Genomic DNA, 20,254 nt, shown 5'->3' on the forward strand with positions numbered 1-20,254 from the left:
CCTCATGAGCCACAGGGGGAACTCCCAAGATCAGGTCTTATGTTTCCCAGTCTTGTTCACATGCCCAAGGAAACTGCGGCCTGCAAGCAGCCTCAACCTTCATCCCAAGGGTTGAAGTAAAGGAACGATACTTAGGTACTTCAATAAACCCATGTGCTATGGAACCCCAGCTGGGAAATATAACCTAAAGAAGATTATCCTACTCTCCTAAACAAGCAGTGAGACAGGACATGAGTAATAGGCGCAGGGTATATTGGGGCTCAGACCACAGGTCGCTTGGGACTATCTGACTTTACAGGGTCCTTACCTGTAACTGATCTTCCAGGACGGCTGTCGCGCTCTCGCCACTGTTTTCATCAACAATCACCACCATGTGAGTTAGCGAATTTACCTTCACTTGCTCAGCCTCAAGATCATTTTGCAAACTCTAGAGAAAAAAAAAATTAAGATAAACCTTTGTATCTGCTCTTTCCCATTTACCTATTTAAAATCCACTCAGTTGTCAAGAGTTATCAAGGACACTTAATGAGGCATCATGTTCAAATTCCCAATCATTAGTCTACACGTTCAACCAAAGAAACAAACCCCTTATCCATCTTCACATTTCATTATGAACGGAAGCAGTCTGAGGAGGCAATCTCATAACACTGCAAATGGGAGACTGCCACTTTTATTCTAAGTTCTGGCCAAAAGGAAAAAAAAAAAAAAAAAAAAAAAAAAGGTGTAACATAAAAAACTTGAGTGCCTAGAGTAGGAATTAAGACTACAGAGCCATTAAATCAGAAAAAGTCCCGAACTTAAATACACAGAGTCAGATCATTTTATCCAGTGCAGCATCATGTAAAGCGAAAGGTAAGTCAGACGCTATTTGACAGTCAGGATCTGTTCTGATTAGCTACCCAGGAAAGCAGTTAGGGGCATACAGACAACTTCTCTTCCCACCTCTTCCATAGGACAGGTCCATGACAGGTCATAACACATATGCATACAGATAATTTATTCAAATATTATTAAAAGTATTGTCAAATGCCTCGCGTGTTTGTGTTTAATGACTCCCTAAAACTTTGTTTAGCTGTCATCCAGGTATTTCATTGAAAAATAAAATTCTTCAGTTTGCAAAGAGGCCATTTTACTCTACCTTTCCTTGACTATGAAAAGTTATCTCCTAAATTTATGATCAAATTAAACTGTCCACCAAATTTTGAACGTTACCTACGAGAAGAAGCAAGTGCTTTCCCTGAAGGATTAGGTATAGATCAATCTAAAAATTTCTTTATGTCACCACACACGGCATTAAGGCAACACGCTGGGGTTCCTCACCACTCATGGGTCCAAAAAACCCTGAGAATCTTATGAACGCTATGTACTTTCGTAAGAAAACTATACATACCCATATAAAGTTTTGCCTGCGCTTTCAACCCTGGCTCAGAAAAATCACATCCCCTTGAACTCCACCCTCCAAGCTTTGGAATAAAAGGACTCACTAAAGAAGAGTCCCACCCCTGCACTAATGAAAGACGCCTTCAGCCCCTGAGAACACTAAGTGCTGCTTCTTCAATGTTCAATAAGGAATAAAAGAAATATGAGCCAGATTTACTTTATGATCTTCTAGCAGCTTCTGTAGGGATTTTAAGTCATCATCCAGGGGGCAAGTTTCCATCTTCTGAATGCGTTCTTCTGTGAGTGTTAACCAGGCGGAGAGCTGCTGGAGCTGCCTCTTCTGCAGTTCCATGAGCACATCATGCAGCCTGGTAGGGGCAGGACACAGCATTAGTCCCACTCTTTTTCCCTGTGCGAAGGCAAATACGCACTCTAGACACCAAAGAACTGGGGCAGGAACACATTCTTGTCTAACCATTTAAAGTAGCATTTAGTCTTTAGATACAGAAACCAACCCCCACCCCACCCCCTGCCAAAAAAAAATAAACCTGATTTTCTTCCTAAGTGGAGTCAATTAAATGCAGCCAAAGAATGCAAATAATAACACCCTCTATTTGTATCAGAATCATTGTTTCTTCAGTCAGGAGTTCCTGCCTATTAAATAGGTGGAAATTGCAATGGAATGCACTTTGCGCCTTAACACACAATACATGAAATAAAAGGAACCATGGGAAAAAATGCTTTGAAAAAAATATCACAAAATGACATTGCAGATACATAGAACATAGTCCTGTCTTCATATCTGAGTTGAAAGTTAGCCAACTTTAATACTGCAAAGTTCATATAAAATGTCTTTGCCCTTTTTTGCTCATTTCTGTATTTTGATTTTTCCTTCCACATATCAAAGGGGGAAACAAACACCACATGAAATTCCAGCAACACTACAGAAAAAAAAAGAGTGAGAATTTTCCAGGCAAGGTCTCTGGTTATCTTGTTCTCACAGACCTGCAGACTTGGGCCTGTGCTAAACTGGGCAACACAGTCTGAGGAATAAAATGTTCACTTCTGTGCTTCCACTCACCGGGACTGTCTGTCCATACTTTCCACCCTCAGTGCCTCCCATCGGGCATTCAGCAGGGTCATTTGTTCCTGAATCTCAAACTCCTCTTCCTCTGACAGAGTTCCCTGTGTTATCAGCTGGTTTCCTGCCTGTAGAACATTCCCCACGCTACTCTGATGTGCTGTCAGCTCCATCATAAAAGCCTAGGGAGGCACATCGTTAAGATTTGTAAGCTATTCATTGAAGAAAAAAATCGTAATCAATTGCTAATGCCTAGACATCAATGGTGGGGGGGAGGACCATGTAGAATGCAAATAAAGACGACTTTGATCCCATTTTTTTTTAAGCTCTGACTGTAGGAAATGAGCAGCTGGCCTCAGGAAAAAGAATGGATCCCAGAGGACAATATGACATCGACAACAACAGCTATTTTTAAGTAACTGCTGATCAGGCTCCTGATAGTCAGTGAACACGGAATTATGAGAAGTTATAATAAATAAAATGCCATGCTCCATCCAAGAAGAACTACTTAAAGAAAATGATCATTTCTATTATTTCCAGACCAAAACAGCAAATAAGACCTGTTAATTAATGTATCGACACACAAAAAACTAATTAATCCAAAGACTTCTTCATATAATCTAATCACTATGCTGCAATATATCCCTGAAATAGTATGAAATTTTCATTATGTAAAAAGTATACAGGAATACTAGATAGGAATTTGCTTCATCATAAAACAAAAATAATCTCTTTCCGGGGAACATTCAAAATCTAAAGGTTGGGAGTATTGATTAGCCAATTTGTGTGCAAACTATAACAATACACTTCAGAAACGTGAGGTATTGACTTTTGTCTGCGCAGTATTGATTTTTGTCAGTGGCTCCACAGAATCTACAGATTACGATTAAGATTAAAATCTGAAATCTAATTTCAACGCACAGTTAAGCACCCACACCGATTTTATAATAAAGCCCTATTTAAATATCACAAGTCCTAAAATATGCCATGACCTTTCTGTGGAGCAGAATTCAGTAAACAACAAACATCAGGGTACAGCCCCTGATTAAGGTACAAACACCACAGCAGATACATCCTGCTCATCAGCTACAGATTATTTACTTCGTGGGTCGCAAACTGTTCTTTGACTTCTTCGACATCATCAGAAATGTCTTCCTGCTCCTGGAAAGTGTCCTCTGCAGAAAGCAACCAGGTCAGCACTTCCTCCAGCGCTATCTGGTAACTGTCCAGGTCCATGTCCATCTCAGTGACAGTGCTGGGGGTTTCGGCTCGGGGACCCTCTGGTTCTTCCTCTGGCGCTGAGCCCTATAAAAACAAAGCCAAGAAAACCATGTCATGAAAATGAGAAGGTGTTCAATAAAGACACCCTGGTGGAGAACCCACAGCAGGCATCACTGTGTTCTTCCCAGTCTCAGGAGCTGGGTGAGCAATGTTGCGAACTAGTGAGAAAGCCTTTATTAAGTGTGCTGGGATGGCAGAGAGGACAAAAGCTGCATCATCCTTGGACGCTGTACGCATGGGGATTCTAATATAGTTGGAAAGAGACAAATAACCCACATGAATCACTTCTGAACAAAAATAAAGAGACTATTAACAAAGTTATAAATTCCATGGGTCCAACCAGGGATGCTATTTGAAATCACCAAGAACTAAAACAGGAAAGTTTCATGGAGGATCTGGAACATGCCAAGCCATGAAGGATGGATGCCATTTAAAGAGGTAGAGGTTAGAACTCTGCTTTGACCCTAGTTAAATTGCTTTTACTGACTTGCATTTTGGCACTGCATTTTAGACACTGAAAGACAGCTGCACGTATAGGCTATTGTACCGACAATATTTTTTTGAGGCAATTGCCCTTTAGTTTACTTGCTGGTCTTTTCTCTCTCTCTCTCTTTTTTTTTTTTTTTTTTTTTTTTAATGTATGTGTTAGAGGACAGATGAACTTTATTTATTTACTTATTTACATATTTACTTTGTCTTTTTAGAGCCACACCCACCACATATGGAGGTTCCCAGGCTAGGGGCTGAATCAGAGCTGTAGCTGCCGGCCTATGCCACAACCACAACTCAGGATCTAAGCCATGACTGTTACCTAAAGCAACGACAGGTCCTTAAACATACTGAGCAAGGCCAGAGATCGAACCAGCATCCTCATGGATACCAGTCAGATTCGTTTCTGTCATGATGGGAACTCCAGTCTTGTCTTTTTTTGAAGAGCCCATAGAATAAGTTATTTCAAGCTCCTTCTAAGCAATGAAGTATTTTCTTATATGTTTTACAATTCCATAACCTAATCAACCACCTCTCTCATTAATTTATCCCCTTCCAAAGCAAAAGTTCTTTAAAATTTGCCTACACCTCTCCACCAGGTGCCCATGAGCCAGTGAGACTAGACTTAGCACAGAGGACAAGAAACAAACAGGGGAGGAAGAACAATTTATTGGTCACTAACTCAGAGCCAACAATGGCATCCTGCAGAAGACCATCCTGACTTTATAACGTGTGAGCAGGACTGCAAGGGAACATGGGAAATTGAGCATAATTCATAGAAACAAGATTCTGGAGTAGAAGGACTCAAAATCACCTCCTCTCACTAAAACACCAAAATTACAACTAATTGTTAAACAACTATCAACAAAATAAACTGGAAGCTACCAAAAAAGCTACCAAAAATAGAGAAGAAGTCACATCAGGATGGTAGGAGGGGTGCTTTAATGATATAAGTGATCCCATAACTGCCCGGTGGGTGACCCACAGACTGGAAAATAACTACATTGCAGAGGCTCTCCCACAGGAGTGAGAGTTTGGAGCTCCACATCAGGTTCCCATGCCTGGGGGTCTGGCATTGGGAGGAGGAGCCCCTGAAGCATTTGGGATTGAAGGCCAATGAGGCTTAAGTGCAGGAGCTCCAAAGGACTCAGGGGGACAAAGACTTCACTCTAGGAGGGCACACAGGGTTTCATGTGCACTGGATCACAGGGCAAAGCAGGGACTTTATAAGAATCTGGATCAAGCCCACTGGGAGGTAGTGGAGGGTCTCCTGGGAGAGCAGGGGTGGCCATGGCTCACTATGAGGCAGGACATTGGAGGTGGGGGGGTCCCAGGAATAATCATCTGTGTGAGCTCCGGTGAGGCTGCCATTTTGGAAAAATTTGGCCACACCCATTAGGGCTGAGAAGCCACAGGCCAGATAACAAACAGGGTGGGAACACAGCTCCACATATCAGCATATAGGCTGCCCCTAATCATACCCAGAGACAAAGCCCCAACCACCAGAGGGATAAGAATCAGCTCCACCTACCATTGGGCAGGCACCAGTCTCTCCCATCAGGAAGCCTATAACAAGCCCCTGTATCAATCAACTTCACCCACAAAGAGGCAGACACCAGAAGAAAGAGAGGCTACAACCCTCTAACCTGCAGAAAGGAGACCACACAAAAAGTTCTACAAAATGAAAAGTCAGAGAAACATGAGTCAGACGAAGGAAAAGGACAAAACCCCAGGAGAACAGCTAAGTGAAGTAGAGCTAGGAAACCTGTCTGAAAAATAGAGTAATGCTAGTAATGATGATCCAAAATTTTGGAAAAAAAAATAGAGGCCAAGATCGATGAATTAGAAGAAACATTTAACAAAGGAATAGAAGATTTAAAGATTCAACAAGCAGAGATGATCAACACAATAGCTGAAATAAAAAATTCACTAGAAGGAAACAACAGCATAATACAGGAGGCAGAAGAACAAAAAAGTGAGGTGGAAGACTAGTGGAAATCACCTATGTGAAATAGAATAAAGAAAAAAGAATGAAAAGAATTGATGACAGTCTAAAAGAACTCTGGGACGACTTTAAATGCACCAACATTCGCATTATAGGGGTGCCAGAAGGAGAAGAGAGAGATAAAGGGCCAGAGAAAATATCTGAAGAAATAATAGCTGAAAACTTCCCTAACATGGGAAAGGAATCACTAACTCAAATCCAGGAAGCACAACAAATGCCATAAAGAATAAACCCAAGGAGAAATACACCAAGACACATATTAATCAAACTGACCAACATTGAAGTCAAAGAACAAATATTGAAATCAGCTAGGGAAAAGCAACAAATAACATACAAGGGAACCCCGATAAGGTTATCAGCTGATTTTTCAGCAGAAACTCTGTGGGCCAGAAGGGAGTGGCATGATATACTTAAAGTGATGAAAGGAAAAAATATGCAACCAAGATTATTCTACCCAGCAAGGCTTTCTTTCAGATTTGAAGAAGTCAAAACCTTAACAGACAAGCAAAAGCTAAGAGAATTCAGCACCACCAAACCAGCTTTACAACAAATATTGAAGGAACTTCTCTAGGCGGAAAGAAAAGGCCACAACTAGAAAGAAGACAATTACAAATGAGGAGGCTCACCAGTAAAGGCAAACATTAGTTAAGGTAGGAAATCATCCACACACAACCATATGCCACCAAAACCAACAATTGCGAGGAGGATACAAATTCAGGATCCTGGAAATGCATTTGCAATTAAGAGACCAGCAACTTAAAGCAATCTTGTGTGTATATATAGACTCCTATATCAAAACCTCATGGTTACCACAAACCAAAAATCTACAACAGATGCAATTCAAACACAACACTAAAGACAGTCATCAAACCCCAAGAAAAGAGAACAAAAGGGAAGAAAACAGGCCAAGAGATAAAGGGCCAGAGAAAATCAACAAAAACAAATCCGAAACAATTAACAAAAGGGCAATAAGAACATACATATCAATAATTACCTTACATGTAAATGGACTAAATGCTCTAACCAAAAGACATAGACTGGCTGAATGTATACAAAAACAAGACCTATATATGCTGTATAAAGAAGATATGGTGTGTGTACATGTACAAACACACACACACACAATGGAATATTAGCCATAAAAAGGAATAAAATAATGCCATTTTCAGCAGCATGGATGGGACCTAAAGATACTAAGTGAAGTTAAACAGTGAAAAACAAACATCCCATGATATCACTTACATGTGGAATGTAAAAAAAGGATACAAATGAACTTACTGCAGAACAGAAACAGACTCATAGACTTTAAACAAACTTATGGTTACCAAAGGAGACAGGTGGGGTGGGGGGAGGGGTGAACTGGGGATTTGAGATTGGCATATGCACACTGTATACTGAATGCCTGGCCAATGGGGACCTGCTGTACAGCACAGGGAACTCTACACAATCAATATTCTGTGATAATCCATATGGGAAAAGAATCTGAAAAAGAATGGATGTGTGTGTATGTGTAACTGAAGCACTTTATCGTACAGTAGAAATGATTACCTGTAAATCAGCTCTACTTCAATAAAATTGTTTAAAATGGGAAAGAAATAAAATGAAATAAAATTTGCCTACAGCCTGTCTCCATTTTATCATCTCTCATCCACAATCTTTATGCATCTCAGACACACTAGAATGTAGAGAGACCAACGTAAGAAATGCTCACGCGGAGTTCCGGTCCTGGCTCAGTGGTTAACGAATCCCACTAGGAACCATGAGGTTTTGGGTTCAATCCCTGGCCTCAATCAGTGGATTAAGGATACAGCATTGCCGTCAGCTGTGGTATAGGTTGCAGACGAGGCTCAGATCCCACGTTGCTATAGCTCTGGTGTAGGCCAGCAGCTACAGCTTCGATTAGACCGCTAGCCTGGGAAGCTCCAGATGCTGAGGGTGCAGCCCTAGAAGAGACACACACAAAGAAATGCTCATGTGTTTAACAGCTGCATTTGTTAACATTCCCTTTAGTGCTGATTAGGTGTTAGTCTCCCCCACTCATCTGGAAAGGCTTTTGTCAATGTTGCTGGCATCTTGCTCATTGAAGCCACTTTTCTAGCATCATCTTTATGATGATATGATTAACAAAAAGCCAGAACATTTTTGATAATCACAGTGCTATAACAACGCACATAAACCAAATGTTCCAAGCAAACCCAGAGTTCTGGTCACCTTATGTTGTTTCTTAAGCTCTCAGCAGCATCCTCTACGTCTGACCAGTCCCCACCTTTTTGGAGCTCTCCTTTCCCTGCTTCAATAACACCACATTGCCTTTCCTCCTCATTCAAAAGCATCTGTTGACATGTAAGTAATGAAGCTCCTCAAAATTGAGTCCTGGGCCCTTTTTTTCTTCTATGTACTTTGCCTGGGTAGTTCCATCCATCTCCACTGGGTTTAAAGTACCATCTATATCCTGCAGGCATTTACCTTTATATTTCTGGTCCCAAACTCCAAATTCCTATGTCCTACTTCCTTAACCTCTCTACTTCATTGTCTCACAGGCATATCAAACTTGTTAAACCCTTCATTTCTTCCCCCTCTTCAGGCTTCCCATTTCAGTAAGTGGCTCCTCCAAGCACTTAATTTCTCCAGCTAAAAACCAGGGGGCCAGACTTGGTTTCTCTTTTTCTTTCATCACCTACATTTAAAAAAAAATTATTACAGTTGATTTACAATGTTCTGTCAATTTCTGCTGTACAGCAAGGTAACCCAGGTACACATATATATACATTCTGTTTTTCACATTATCCTCCGTCACGTTCCATCACAATTAATCAGATACGGTTCCTTGGGCTATATAGCAGAATCTCATTGTTTATCCATTCCATATGCAACAGCTTGCATCTACGAACCCCAAATTCCCAGGCCCTTCCAGTCCCTCCCTCTTGGCAACCATAAGTTCATCTCCTACATTTAATATGTATAAGCAACTCCTACCTCCAAATTTATCTCATATCCATCCAGTCCTTTCCAGCTCCATGGCAACCACTTGCCCTTCAGGACACCAGCCAGCAGACTGGTGTCTTTACTTTCCCATTACTGCAGATGCCTACCTTCACCATCCACTTCTCACACAGCAGCCAGAATGATGCTTGGAAAATGTAATCACATCATAAGATTTCCCTGCTTAAAAGATGTCACTGCTTTCCCAATGCTCTTAAGGTACAATTTCAAATTCTTAACATAGTTTACAAAAACACTGTGACAGCAAGAAGCAGTGACGTGAGAGAGAGAGAGAGTGTGTGTGTATAGGGTTAGATTTCAATTGGGTTCATCAGGGACGTTTTCTCTGAAAAAGTTCCATTGAAATTGAGGAAAGATGGGAAGCTCACCGTGCAAATAGTGGGTGGAAGAATGTCTCACAGACAGCAACCCACATACACAAGAATCTTAAGGAAGGAGAGGAAGAGGCCACCATGACTGACTGCAGTGTAGTGGCCTGAAATGAGCTGGGGTGTGGGCTGAGCCTTGTAAACTACGAGAAGAGATGAGGTCTTTAATTAGTATGAGGGTTAGAATGGAAAGAAAACATACCCCAAAGACATCTTGGAGGAAGAATTCAAATGGACCAGGTAAATGACATGTAGGAGTTAAAAAAAAAAAATAAGTGAATCTGTGAGCACACAGATGAAACACTGGATAATAAGGAGAGAAATGGTGCCAAAGACAAAGAAAAGAAAATGAGTTAAATTCTGGACCTAAAATGCTGAAACTGGAAAGCTAAAATAATCCTGAAGATCTTTTTGTACCAAATCTCAATATTCTGAGGATATCTGAGAACTAGGAAAGTTAGTGACCAGCCAAAGGTAGGCACTAGGATCTATGAGGTGGGAGATGGAAGGCATTATCTAAATGCGAGTGTCCAGAAGGTATTCATTCAAACACAACAGGAGACTTTCAACTGAGAAATTAATATAAAGAGAAACTCAGAAATTATTTGCTGACCACCTAATGTTCTAAGCCCATGTTTGCAGAAAGAACAAGAAAGGCAGTAAGACTATTAATGGTCATTGAAAAGTAGAGGATGGCAAGATATGTTAAAGAATAGATGGTTACAACATGACTTTTTTTTTTTTAGGGCCACACCTGAGGCATACGGAAGTTCCCAGGCTGGGGGATGAATCCGAGCTGTAGCTGCTGGCCTACGCCACAGCCACAGCAACAGCAACGTGGGACGTGGGATTCGAGCCTCGTCTGTGACCTACACCACAGTTCACAACGAAGCTGGATTCCTGACCCAGACCCACTGAGCACTGAGCATCACCGGGGCTCGAACCCACTTCCTCATGGATATTAGTCAGATTCATTTCCACTGCGCCACAACGGGAACTCCACAACTTGACCACATTTTATTTCTTCAATCAATTTGATTCCAACTTTAAGATATTAAGGAAAGCATGCAAATGAAGAGGTTAATGTTAGTACATAGGCTCTTAATCAAATAGCAAATGGCTTCTGCAATTCCTATCATACCACTGTGAGCCCTAAACAGAAATGCAAACTTTACCTACGCATCATGAAATGAAAATGAAATCTCCCTCCTTTTTAAAGAATAGCCTTAACTATAAGGAGTAAAGTACCCTATCTTTTTAAGCAAAGGAACCCCAATCTGATGAAAAATGATTCTAAAAACCAAAGGCAAACTCAGAAGATTATCTGAGCCACTTAAAAGGGAGCATCATTGATGCAGAATAATAACTACTACAGACAAATGCTTCTCAGCAAATTTTCAGTCAATTATGCAATATTAGATTTTCAAAACTACTAAAAAGAGCCCTAGGTTGTCCTGCCTTCTTTTCCTTAATAAGTTTTTTTTTCTTTTTCTGTAAATCATGCCATTTTTTGAAATGGAGGAAATAAAAGTGGTACATACTACCCAAGGAACCCCTGAAATAATAAGTCCTCTGACCCATGGAGAAGAAAATAAAAATGCTATGCCAATTCAAGACCACTATCATTATATGAGAATTAACTAACATTAAAAAAAATTGTTAAATAAAAATGAATGATAATGCCAAAAATGAGAAGGAAAAATCATAATGATAGCTCCTGCTTATTAAGTGCTTAATATCATTTTAGATACTTTGAATTTATATTGTCTTTATAAAATGGGTGGTTTTATCCAGATTTTACAAATAAAACTAGGTTGAGAGGGTAAGTAACAAACCCCAAAAAAGCAGTTAACAAGGACGAAATTTAGGCTTCAAAGCCCATGCTTTCTGCCTTGCCAAAATGTAGTTCTTATCACTTTGAAATCTACATGTAATCACTTTGTTGCTAAAACATTAGACTAAATGACTTCTAAGGTCTCATCCAACTCCTTTTTTCTTTTCTTTTTTTTTTTCCGGGGGGGAGGGGTTAGGGCCACACCTGAGGCATTTGCAGGTTCCCAGGTTAGGGAACCAATCGAAGCTGTAGCTGCCAGCCTACATCACAGCCACAGCAACAGGATCCTTAACCCACTGAGCAAGGCCAGCCATCAAACCTGCACCCTCAGGTTTGCTAGTCAGATTCGTTAACTGCTGAGCCACGAGGGGAACTCCTCAACCAACTCTTAAGATTCTCTCATTTTATGAATTACAAGGACTGGTTAGCCTAAAAAGGACTGGATTGATTCAAGGCAGGATAATCTTAGGAAAAAAATTTTCAGGACTTTATTTATATCTCCTGAAAACAAATAAACAAACAAAAAAACCTCATGTATATCCTGATGAATAAAACAATTCTAAGACCTTAAATGAAAAACTCATCAAGTAACATCTTACCAAGTATCCTTCCTAAATGAAAGGGATAATAAAGTTTATATGCTGCCTTGTGAGAGCTTAAGGATACAAATCCATGTTTCATGGCCACAAAAAAAGAAAGAAAATTACTACTTAGAACAGAACTAAGGTGACATGAGAAAAAGCATGTGTCAGCACACAACACTGATAAAAGATGATGACCAGATGATGGAAACACAGATTCCTAAGCATGTTATGCAATGTATGATCTAAACCCTGGACTCTTAACTCCAGCCTTACTCCATGAAATAATACATTTTTCTTCTTAGTAAAATCAGTGAAGTTATGGTTTTCCATTACATGTATGAGACATGTAACAACATGCTAACTGATAAACTGAACTTCTATTTTTTATTTATTTTTTTGTCTTTTTTAGGGCCGCACCCACAACATATGGAGGTTACCAGGCTAGGGACTGAATAAGGGCTGTAGTCACTGGCCTACACCACCATCACAGCAATACCAGATCTAAGCCACATCTGCGACCTACACCACAGCTCATGGCAACGCCAGATCCTTAACCCACTGAGTGAAGCCTGGGATCGAACCTGTGTCCTCATGAATGCTAGTCAGATTCATTTCCTCTGAGCCACAGTGGGAACTCTCTAAACTGAACTTCTGATGCTGAGAAACCAAGACGTTTTTAGTTAAGGAAAATATCCTCTGAAAATGTTTTTATCAAGTGCCTTCGAGAACACTTGATAAAACAACTATGGCAAGTCAAACATATTACTAAAAATTTACCTGTACCTGTATGTTAATTTCTCCTTCTTCACATTCTTTCTTATATTTTCTTGGCAGTGTCTCCACCTCACGGATGGCATCAATAGTGACTTGCTGAGGTAGCACCTCAAACAAAGATGTTAAATACATAATAATGGACTTCTTGTCAGGAAGCTGAACAGCAACATCTAAAAGTGGAAGAAAATAAAAACCAGCTTAAATTAGCTGTCCTAAATATGTGAATTGCTCAATGTTAGATATAACGGTCCCTAGTACTCATAAAAAAAATACTAGTATATAATCCTTGCAATGCCACAGCTCAGTAAACTTCTATTTTGTATAATATATGAGACAAAGGTAAAGATGATTACCTACTTATTTTTGTTCAATATCCCACTTCTTAAAAATCTGTCCTATAAGCTCCCCCAAAATGCTCAAAGATAAATTATCATTTAAGATAATGTCACAGGAGTTCCCATTCATGGCACAATGGAAACAAATCCGACTAGGAGCCATGAGGACACAGGTTCAATCCCTGACCTCGCTCAGGGGTTAAGGATCCAGTGTTGCCGTGAGCTGTGGTGTAGACTGCAGACACGGCTCGGATCTGGCGTTGCTGGAGCTGTGGCACAGCTCCGATTAGACCCCTAGCCTGGGAACCTCCATATGCCGCGGGTGCAGCAAGAAAAGAAGATAATGTCACAGATTTCATTCATGTTATGAAAATAAGTCTAGAATTCTATGCTGCAACATCATTTTTCCATCATGTACATGAAGTTCAACCAAAAACACGTTTTAATGAAATAAATCAAGTACTAAATTGGCTAATAATTATATTTTCCTAAACTTTAAATCTTGGGCTGGTACTGATTAACTATGCTTCAATGATTAATTAAATTTCCTCATGAAGAATCCTAGAAACTGTTAAGTACAAAAGCATTCATAACTTGTTTGCAATAAAATAGCTTCCTCCACATTTCAAAAGGGAAAAAACTAAATTCCCACAATTCTTTCTAAAAAGGAGGAACAAAGAAAAACTGTGTTTCAAGTATTCAAAATTGTAAGGAAAAATCAAAGTTGAAATTAAACACCGAACAATACCTTCGGGATCTAACAGCTTTTCAATTCCCAGGTAAGTCTGAGCCTTGCTGAACGCATGTTCAAGTCTCTCAAGTGGGGACATTTTGACGACTCTGTCCCAGCTGAAGAGATCAGGTCTGAAATCAGCAGGCAAATAAAATTCCATGAAAATGAAATATGTGGAAACCAAGATGTTATTGTTATAACCTTGTACACTTGTTTTATATTTTTTTAAATTTGTAAATTTGAACTTAAAGGTTTATCTTTTATATCCCAAAGCCTTATCAACTATATAACGTTTTAAAGCAATATTATAAATACGAAAACAACAGGTAAAACATTCTACGGTTTGGATAAATATGCCTGCTAAAATTCTGGAGTGGCCACAAAAGGACGAGAAATGGTATAAGAGTTCCCAAAGAGTGAAAGAAAAAAAGGGAGAGGAGGAACCTAAGACAATAAAGAAAACAAGATACAGAAAATATAAGAAAAATGAGAAGCTCAAAATAAGTGGTGAAAGTGAACCTAAATACATCAATTTTCACAATAATGTTAATAGGCTAAGTTCTTCAGTTAAAAGACCTACAGATTATTGTACTAAGTGAAGTTGATCAGTGAAAGAGAAACATGACATCACTTACATGTGGAACCTAAAAAAAGATACAAATGGACTTATCTGCAGAACAGAAACATACTCAAAGACTTTGAAAACAAACTTACGGCTACCAAAGGGAACAGGCTTAGAGGGGACGGACTAGGGTTTGGGATTGGCATATGCGCACTGCGGTTTATGGAATGACTGGTCAGTGGGGATGTGCTGTATAGTACAGGGAACCGTATCTAGTATTCTGTGATAATTTACATGGGAAAAGAATATGAAAAAGTATGGCTGCATGTACATGAATGAGTCACTCTGTTGTACAGCAGAAATTATCACAACACTGTACATCAACTATAGTTTAATAAAGCTTTAAAAAATGAAAGAAAAAAAAAGACCAAGACTAGCAGAATAGAAAATCCAGCTCTAATATCATCAGCGGAAACTCCTAAAGCAAAAGCCTTGTGAAAATTTCCTTCCACCTCTCTCCATACAGCTCTCGTCTTGTATTTCCATTTTGATTTTTTTTTTAATCCCACAAATCGACATTATTGTTGCTCAGACTTACTCTAAAGTTGAGCATTTTCTTTCTGCTCTATCTGTTCCTGCATCTTGGACCCGGCCATCTTCTGGGAGTTTCCTCTCACCCCCACCCCCAGTTCCCTCTCTGACTTCGTTTCCTATTCCTCTTCTTACTCACACCACTACACCCAGTAGCCTTCTGCATGCCAGGCACCTCCTCCTCTCTTGCCTGATATACTTTTCTTCAGCACATTTACCACTTCTATATGCTATACGGCTCACATTTTCATTTTTACAAAATGTGTGCCTCCTTCTATTTGAACATAAATTCCAAGAGGGAGGATTGAGATTTGTGCTTGCTTTGTTCTCTGCTCTGCATCCTACACCCAGCACATCCACACCATACCTCACATACACCACACACACACACATACATACACATATATCACATACACCAGACATACTCGTTCAAATCAATTAAATAATAGATGGGAAAATTTTTAGCTAAAATTTAAATTTTCTGTTAACATCTCCTAACCAACTAGAAACAGAGGGCAACCTCCTTAAACTGATAAAAGAGAAGGAAGGAGAAGATAGGGGTGGGGTGGGGGGGTTGTTAACTGAATAAAAAATATACCCGAAAAAGCTATAGCAAATAAGTCTTATGGCCAAATATTAAAACCACTCCCTTTGTTATCAAGAGCAAAACATTCTGTTCACTATCACCAATTCAAATTAATATTGTACTGAAGGACAAGACACAAATGAAGGGAAACAGAAGAGAAGAAAAGCGGAGGAGAGAGGAGGGGAGGGAAGAGGAGCGGAAGAAAGGGAGAAAAACTATTATAATTTGTTAAATAAAAAACCTACAATAACAAATTCAAAATTGGTAAAAATTTAACAGGTTTCCAGATGTAAGAAGCAGGAAAGTCAATTGCATTTTTATATATCAGCAAATCACATACAGGAAATTAAACTTGAGGCAATAAATAATTTTCAAGAGTGATAAAACACATAACAAATTCTGTCTGTCATGTTTAAATCCTTGATGCATCTGGAATTTACTTGGAGTGTGGTGAGGCAAGGATCTACTTCATTCATTTCCATTTATTCCATACCACCTATTAATCTGCAAATCAGCTCAGCTGTAGATCAGGATGGAGCCATTTCTGATCTCTTTATTCTGTTAGGCTGAACTATATGGAACTGCCATTCTTATATGTCAAAAACAGTTAAATATGGGCAATTTCATATGCTTCAGCCTATTATTACATTAGTGTATTTATTTATGTATAGTACTATATAGTCTCAATAACATTGTTTTGTTTTCCGTTTGGGACTGTTCCTTCTTCTTCAGGAGTGTACTGGCTCTTTTTGGTGCTTTGGTATTTTACTATATAATTGCAATCTGTTCTCAAGTTTCACGAAAAAAAAGATCATTTGCCTATTTTCGACTGATTGCATTGGATTTATAGCTCTCCTTTTGGTATGAGGCTGTAAACTAACACAATTCTTTGTGTATCTTACTGGTAGGGCTGAAAACGTGGACTTGAACTATGTGATTTATGTTACCTGTTTTAACTTAGAAATATGTAGAAGGAACCATGGACTTTGCACTACGGCACTTAAGTCCTATGGAAATAAAGATATGATGAGTAGTTTTCTTCCAAGATAGCTCTTTTTTTTATGTTTTGGTAGCGCAGGTGCAGAAAGGAGAGAGGTGGTCATAGGAGGGGCTTTAAGGAGGAGGGAGAAAGGAGGGACAGAGAGGGGTACAAATTTGTACAAATCTTCACATCTAAGCAGAGTCGCATCGCACTTGTGTCGGTGGAGGACGGCATTAAAGGCAAGCCCGTCCGTCCAGCTGGTGGTGAAGTTGAGCACGTTGACCTGGCTGTACGGCCTCGTGGACTGACGCACCCAGCTCAGCAAGATCTTCTCGCTATTCGTCTGCTGCAGGTCCGACATGATATCCTTCATGACATCTTTCACCTGTTCCAAAGAAACCAAGCCTGCCTGTAACTTAAAACGGCTACTGGAACTAAATTCTCGAACAAGGAATATTACAATCATGAGCCACTATGGATCATTTCAACATCATTTGAATTCCTGGTTTTAATAATTACATACTATTGGAGTTGCCATCGTGGCTCAGTGGTTAACAAATCCAATTAGGAACCATGAGGTTATGGGTTCGATCCCTGGCCTCACCCAGTGGGTTAAGGATCCGGCGTTGCCGTGAACTGTGGTGTAGGTCGCAGACGTGGCTCAGATCTGGCATTGCTGTGGCTCTGGCAAAGGCCGGCAGCTACAGCTCCAATTTGACCCCTAGTCTGGGAACCTCCATATGTCGTGGATGCGGTCCTAGAAAAAGGCAAAAAGACAAAAAAAAAAAAAAATTACATACTATTGTATGTATGTAATGTTATATATGTATGTTACTGCAGAAGATAATTATCACATGCATAAAAATATTAGTTTTATAAATATGAATCTATATTACATTTTATAGTATATTAACATAGTTATATAATTCCTTGTTTTAAGAAAACTGATTTGTTTTTACAAAATACACACTGAAGTATGTCATCAAAAAGAGAGAGAGAAAACAGAAATACAGACAACTGGTAACATCTGGAGAACCCTGACTGAAAGATATCCAGGAATTCTTTGAGCTATTTTTGTAAATTTTGTATAAGTCTGAAATTTTTAAAATTTAATATTTAAAAAAACAGATGTTTTTCTACACCAGGAAAGTAGAGCAGCTCGTCAAGCTCTTTCAATCCAAATCATTATAAGTTGAATTGTGTCCCTTCCCCAAATTTATATGTTGAAGTCCTAACTCTCAGTGCCTCATAATATAAATGTATTTAGAAATAAGATCTTGGCAATTCCCGTCATAGTGCAGCGGAAATAGATCTGACGAGGAACATGAGGTTGTGGGTTCAATCCTTGGCCTCGTTCAGTGGGTTAAGGATCAGGTGTTGCCATGAGCTGTGGTGTACGTCGCAGATGTGGCTCAGATCTGATGTTGATGTGGCTGTGGTGTACGCCAGCAGCTGTAGCTCCAATTCGACCCCTAGCCTGGGAACCTCCATATGCCACAGGTGTGGCCCCTAAAAGCAAAAAAAAAAAAAAAAAAATAGAAATAGAAATAAGATCTTTAGGAGTTTCCACTGTGGCTCAGCACTAACGAACCAGACTAGGATCCATGAGGATGTGGGTTCAATTCCCCAGCATCACTAAATGGGTTAAGGATCCGGCGTTGCCATGAGCTATGGCACAGGCTGCAGACGTGGCTCAGATCCTGCATTTCTGTGGCTGTGGTACAGGTCAGCATCTGTAGCTGATTCAACCCCTAGCCTGGGAAATTCCATGTGTCGAGGGTTCAGCCTTAAAAAGCAAAAAAAGTAAGAAAATAAATAGCAATAAGATCTTTAAGGAAGTACTTAAGGTAAAATGGTAGCATATGGGCTGGCCCTAATCCGCTATGACTGGTGTCTTGGAATAAGCAAAGGAGGTTAGGACACACACACACACACAGCAAGAGGACCACGGGAGCCACAGGAGGAAGGCAGCCATTTACAAGAGAGGGAAACGAAACCAACCTTGCTGACTTCTTCATCTCAGGTTTCTAGCCTCCGAAACTGTGAGAAAATAAATTTCTGTTGCCACCTAGTTTTGGGTACTTGTGGCAGTGCTAAGAAACTAATACACAAATGATATGTTTCCAATTCCTCTTAAGAAGTGATTGAAGGAGTTCCTGCTGTGGCGCAGCAGAAACAAATCTGAGTAGTATCCATGAGGATGCAGGTAGGACCCCTGGCCTTGCTCAGTGGGTCGGGATCTGGCATTGCTGTAGCTGTGGTATAGGCTGGCAGCTGCAACTCCAATTCAGTCCCTAGCCTGGGAACTGCCATATGACATGGGTGCGGCCCTTAAAAAAGCAAAAAAAAAAAAAAAAGTGACTGAAAATTTCCCCACCTGCCAGTGCAAAATGATGCTCCAAAGTAATCCTAAAGTCAGTTTGTGATTTCCATCTACAATGTCAGTTCCTCCTATGTTCACTAAATCCACCTAGGAAAATGGAAATATAACTTTTAGGACAATTGTTTTACAGAATCTCACATTTTTTATCTTAGCACATTTGGACAGCAATATAAATAAACGCTAAGAAAAATTCACTTTAGAGAATCAGATAAAGGTAAATCACAAAAAGGTATTACTTATCCAATAGATCAATAAAGTAATCACAAATAGCACAACTATTCATTCACAGAAAAAGTTCAATACTTCTCATAAGAGAAAGGTTCCCAAAAGTCCATGGATGCCAATGCTCAGGGCAGGTGGCTGGTTTCATAACAAATCATCCTGATAGCATCAAATACCTCCAAAGCCACGCTTCAAACTTACATTGTTCTGATGTAAAACCTGCAGCACTCTGTTGACATTATTTAAGGCATGCACCCTTGTGGAACCACGTTCCTTCGGCTGGAAAACAAAATGCAAGATCAAATGAGACACGTAGGATAGACCATGATGAAAGATAATATAAGAAAAGGAATATATATATATATATATATGACTGAGTCACGGTGCTGTACAGCAGAAATTGGCACAACATTGTAAATCAACTATACTTTAGTAAAAAAAAAAAAAAAATCAAGCAAGACAGAAAGTCCCTCCATGTTGCCGTCTGACATTGACTCTGAGGTACATATGAACGGCAGCTCAGCACACAGAGCCCTTCTGTGCCAAGAGTGTTCAAGCTGGGTTCTCAAGCCACTACGGAGGCTGAGGTCGATGAATGCAAATTTCCCCACCAAGGACATCTTAAGAGAGTTAGCTTCTTAGCTTGCCTGAACACTGGAATCTCCTAGGGAGCTTCCAGAAATACCAGTGCCTGTATCCAACCCCACCCCCAAAGACTGTAACTTAATGAGTCTGGAGTGTCAGCTGGGTTTGGAATTTGTAAAAGATTTCCTTGGTGATTCTAAGTTTAGGAACCAATGCTCTACCAGGGACAAAACTTCTTTGATCTCAACTGGGGTGGACGCAGAAAGATTTAGAAGTTGTGTCACCTCCACCCTGCACTGGAGACAGCAGGATTCAGAGGTGCAATCCCAGGTTCCAGGTAGCATTACGAGGCCCACTGGGAAGACTGGAAGTGCCACCCAGGGAAAGGTGATCTGGGAGGCTACTTTTCTGCCTCACTGGCCGGGGAATTTTATCTGAAAAAGGAATCAGCCTCTTCAGTAGCTGCCTATCCACCA

General features: G+C 39.9%; 1 protein-coding gene across 13 annotated transcripts in view; it reads right to left on the minus strand.

Moving 5' to 3' along the window:
• The window catches only part of UTRN (utrophin), a 533,664-nt gene that overhangs the window by 381,880 nt on the left and 131,530 nt on the right, over positions 1-20,254 (minus strand). For 10 of the 13 annotated variants that reach the window (XM_021072283.1, XM_021072289.1, XM_021072280.1 and 7 more), the window contains 9 exons: positions 19,395-19,472; positions 18,966-19,058; positions 16,801-16,973; positions 13,883-13,998; positions 12,803-12,969; positions 3,563-3,766; positions 2,462-2,643; positions 1,598-1,748; positions 308-427 (listed from right to left, as the gene is read on the minus strand). In XM_021072283.1, coding sequence (XP_020927942.1) covers positions 308-427; positions 1,598-1,748; positions 2,462-2,643; positions 3,563-3,766; positions 12,803-12,969; positions 13,883-13,998; positions 16,801-16,973; positions 18,966-19,058; positions 19,395-19,472 — 1,284 coding nt within the window. The remainder of the gene's footprint in view (positions 1-307; positions 428-1,597; positions 1,749-2,461; positions 2,644-3,562; positions 3,767-12,802; positions 12,970-13,882; positions 13,999-16,800; positions 16,974-18,965; positions 19,059-19,394; positions 19,473-20,254) is intronic. The other 3 variants (XM_021072273.1, XM_021072259.1, XM_021072310.1) reach the window with 1 other exon arrangement.

This window comes from Sus scrofa, chromosome 1 (assembly GCF_000003025.6).
Source record: "Sus scrofa isolate TJ Tabasco breed Duroc chromosome 1, Sscrofa11.1, whole genome shotgun sequence".
Taxonomy (NCBI): domain Eukaryota; kingdom Metazoa; phylum Chordata; class Mammalia; order Artiodactyla; family Suidae; genus Sus; species Sus scrofa.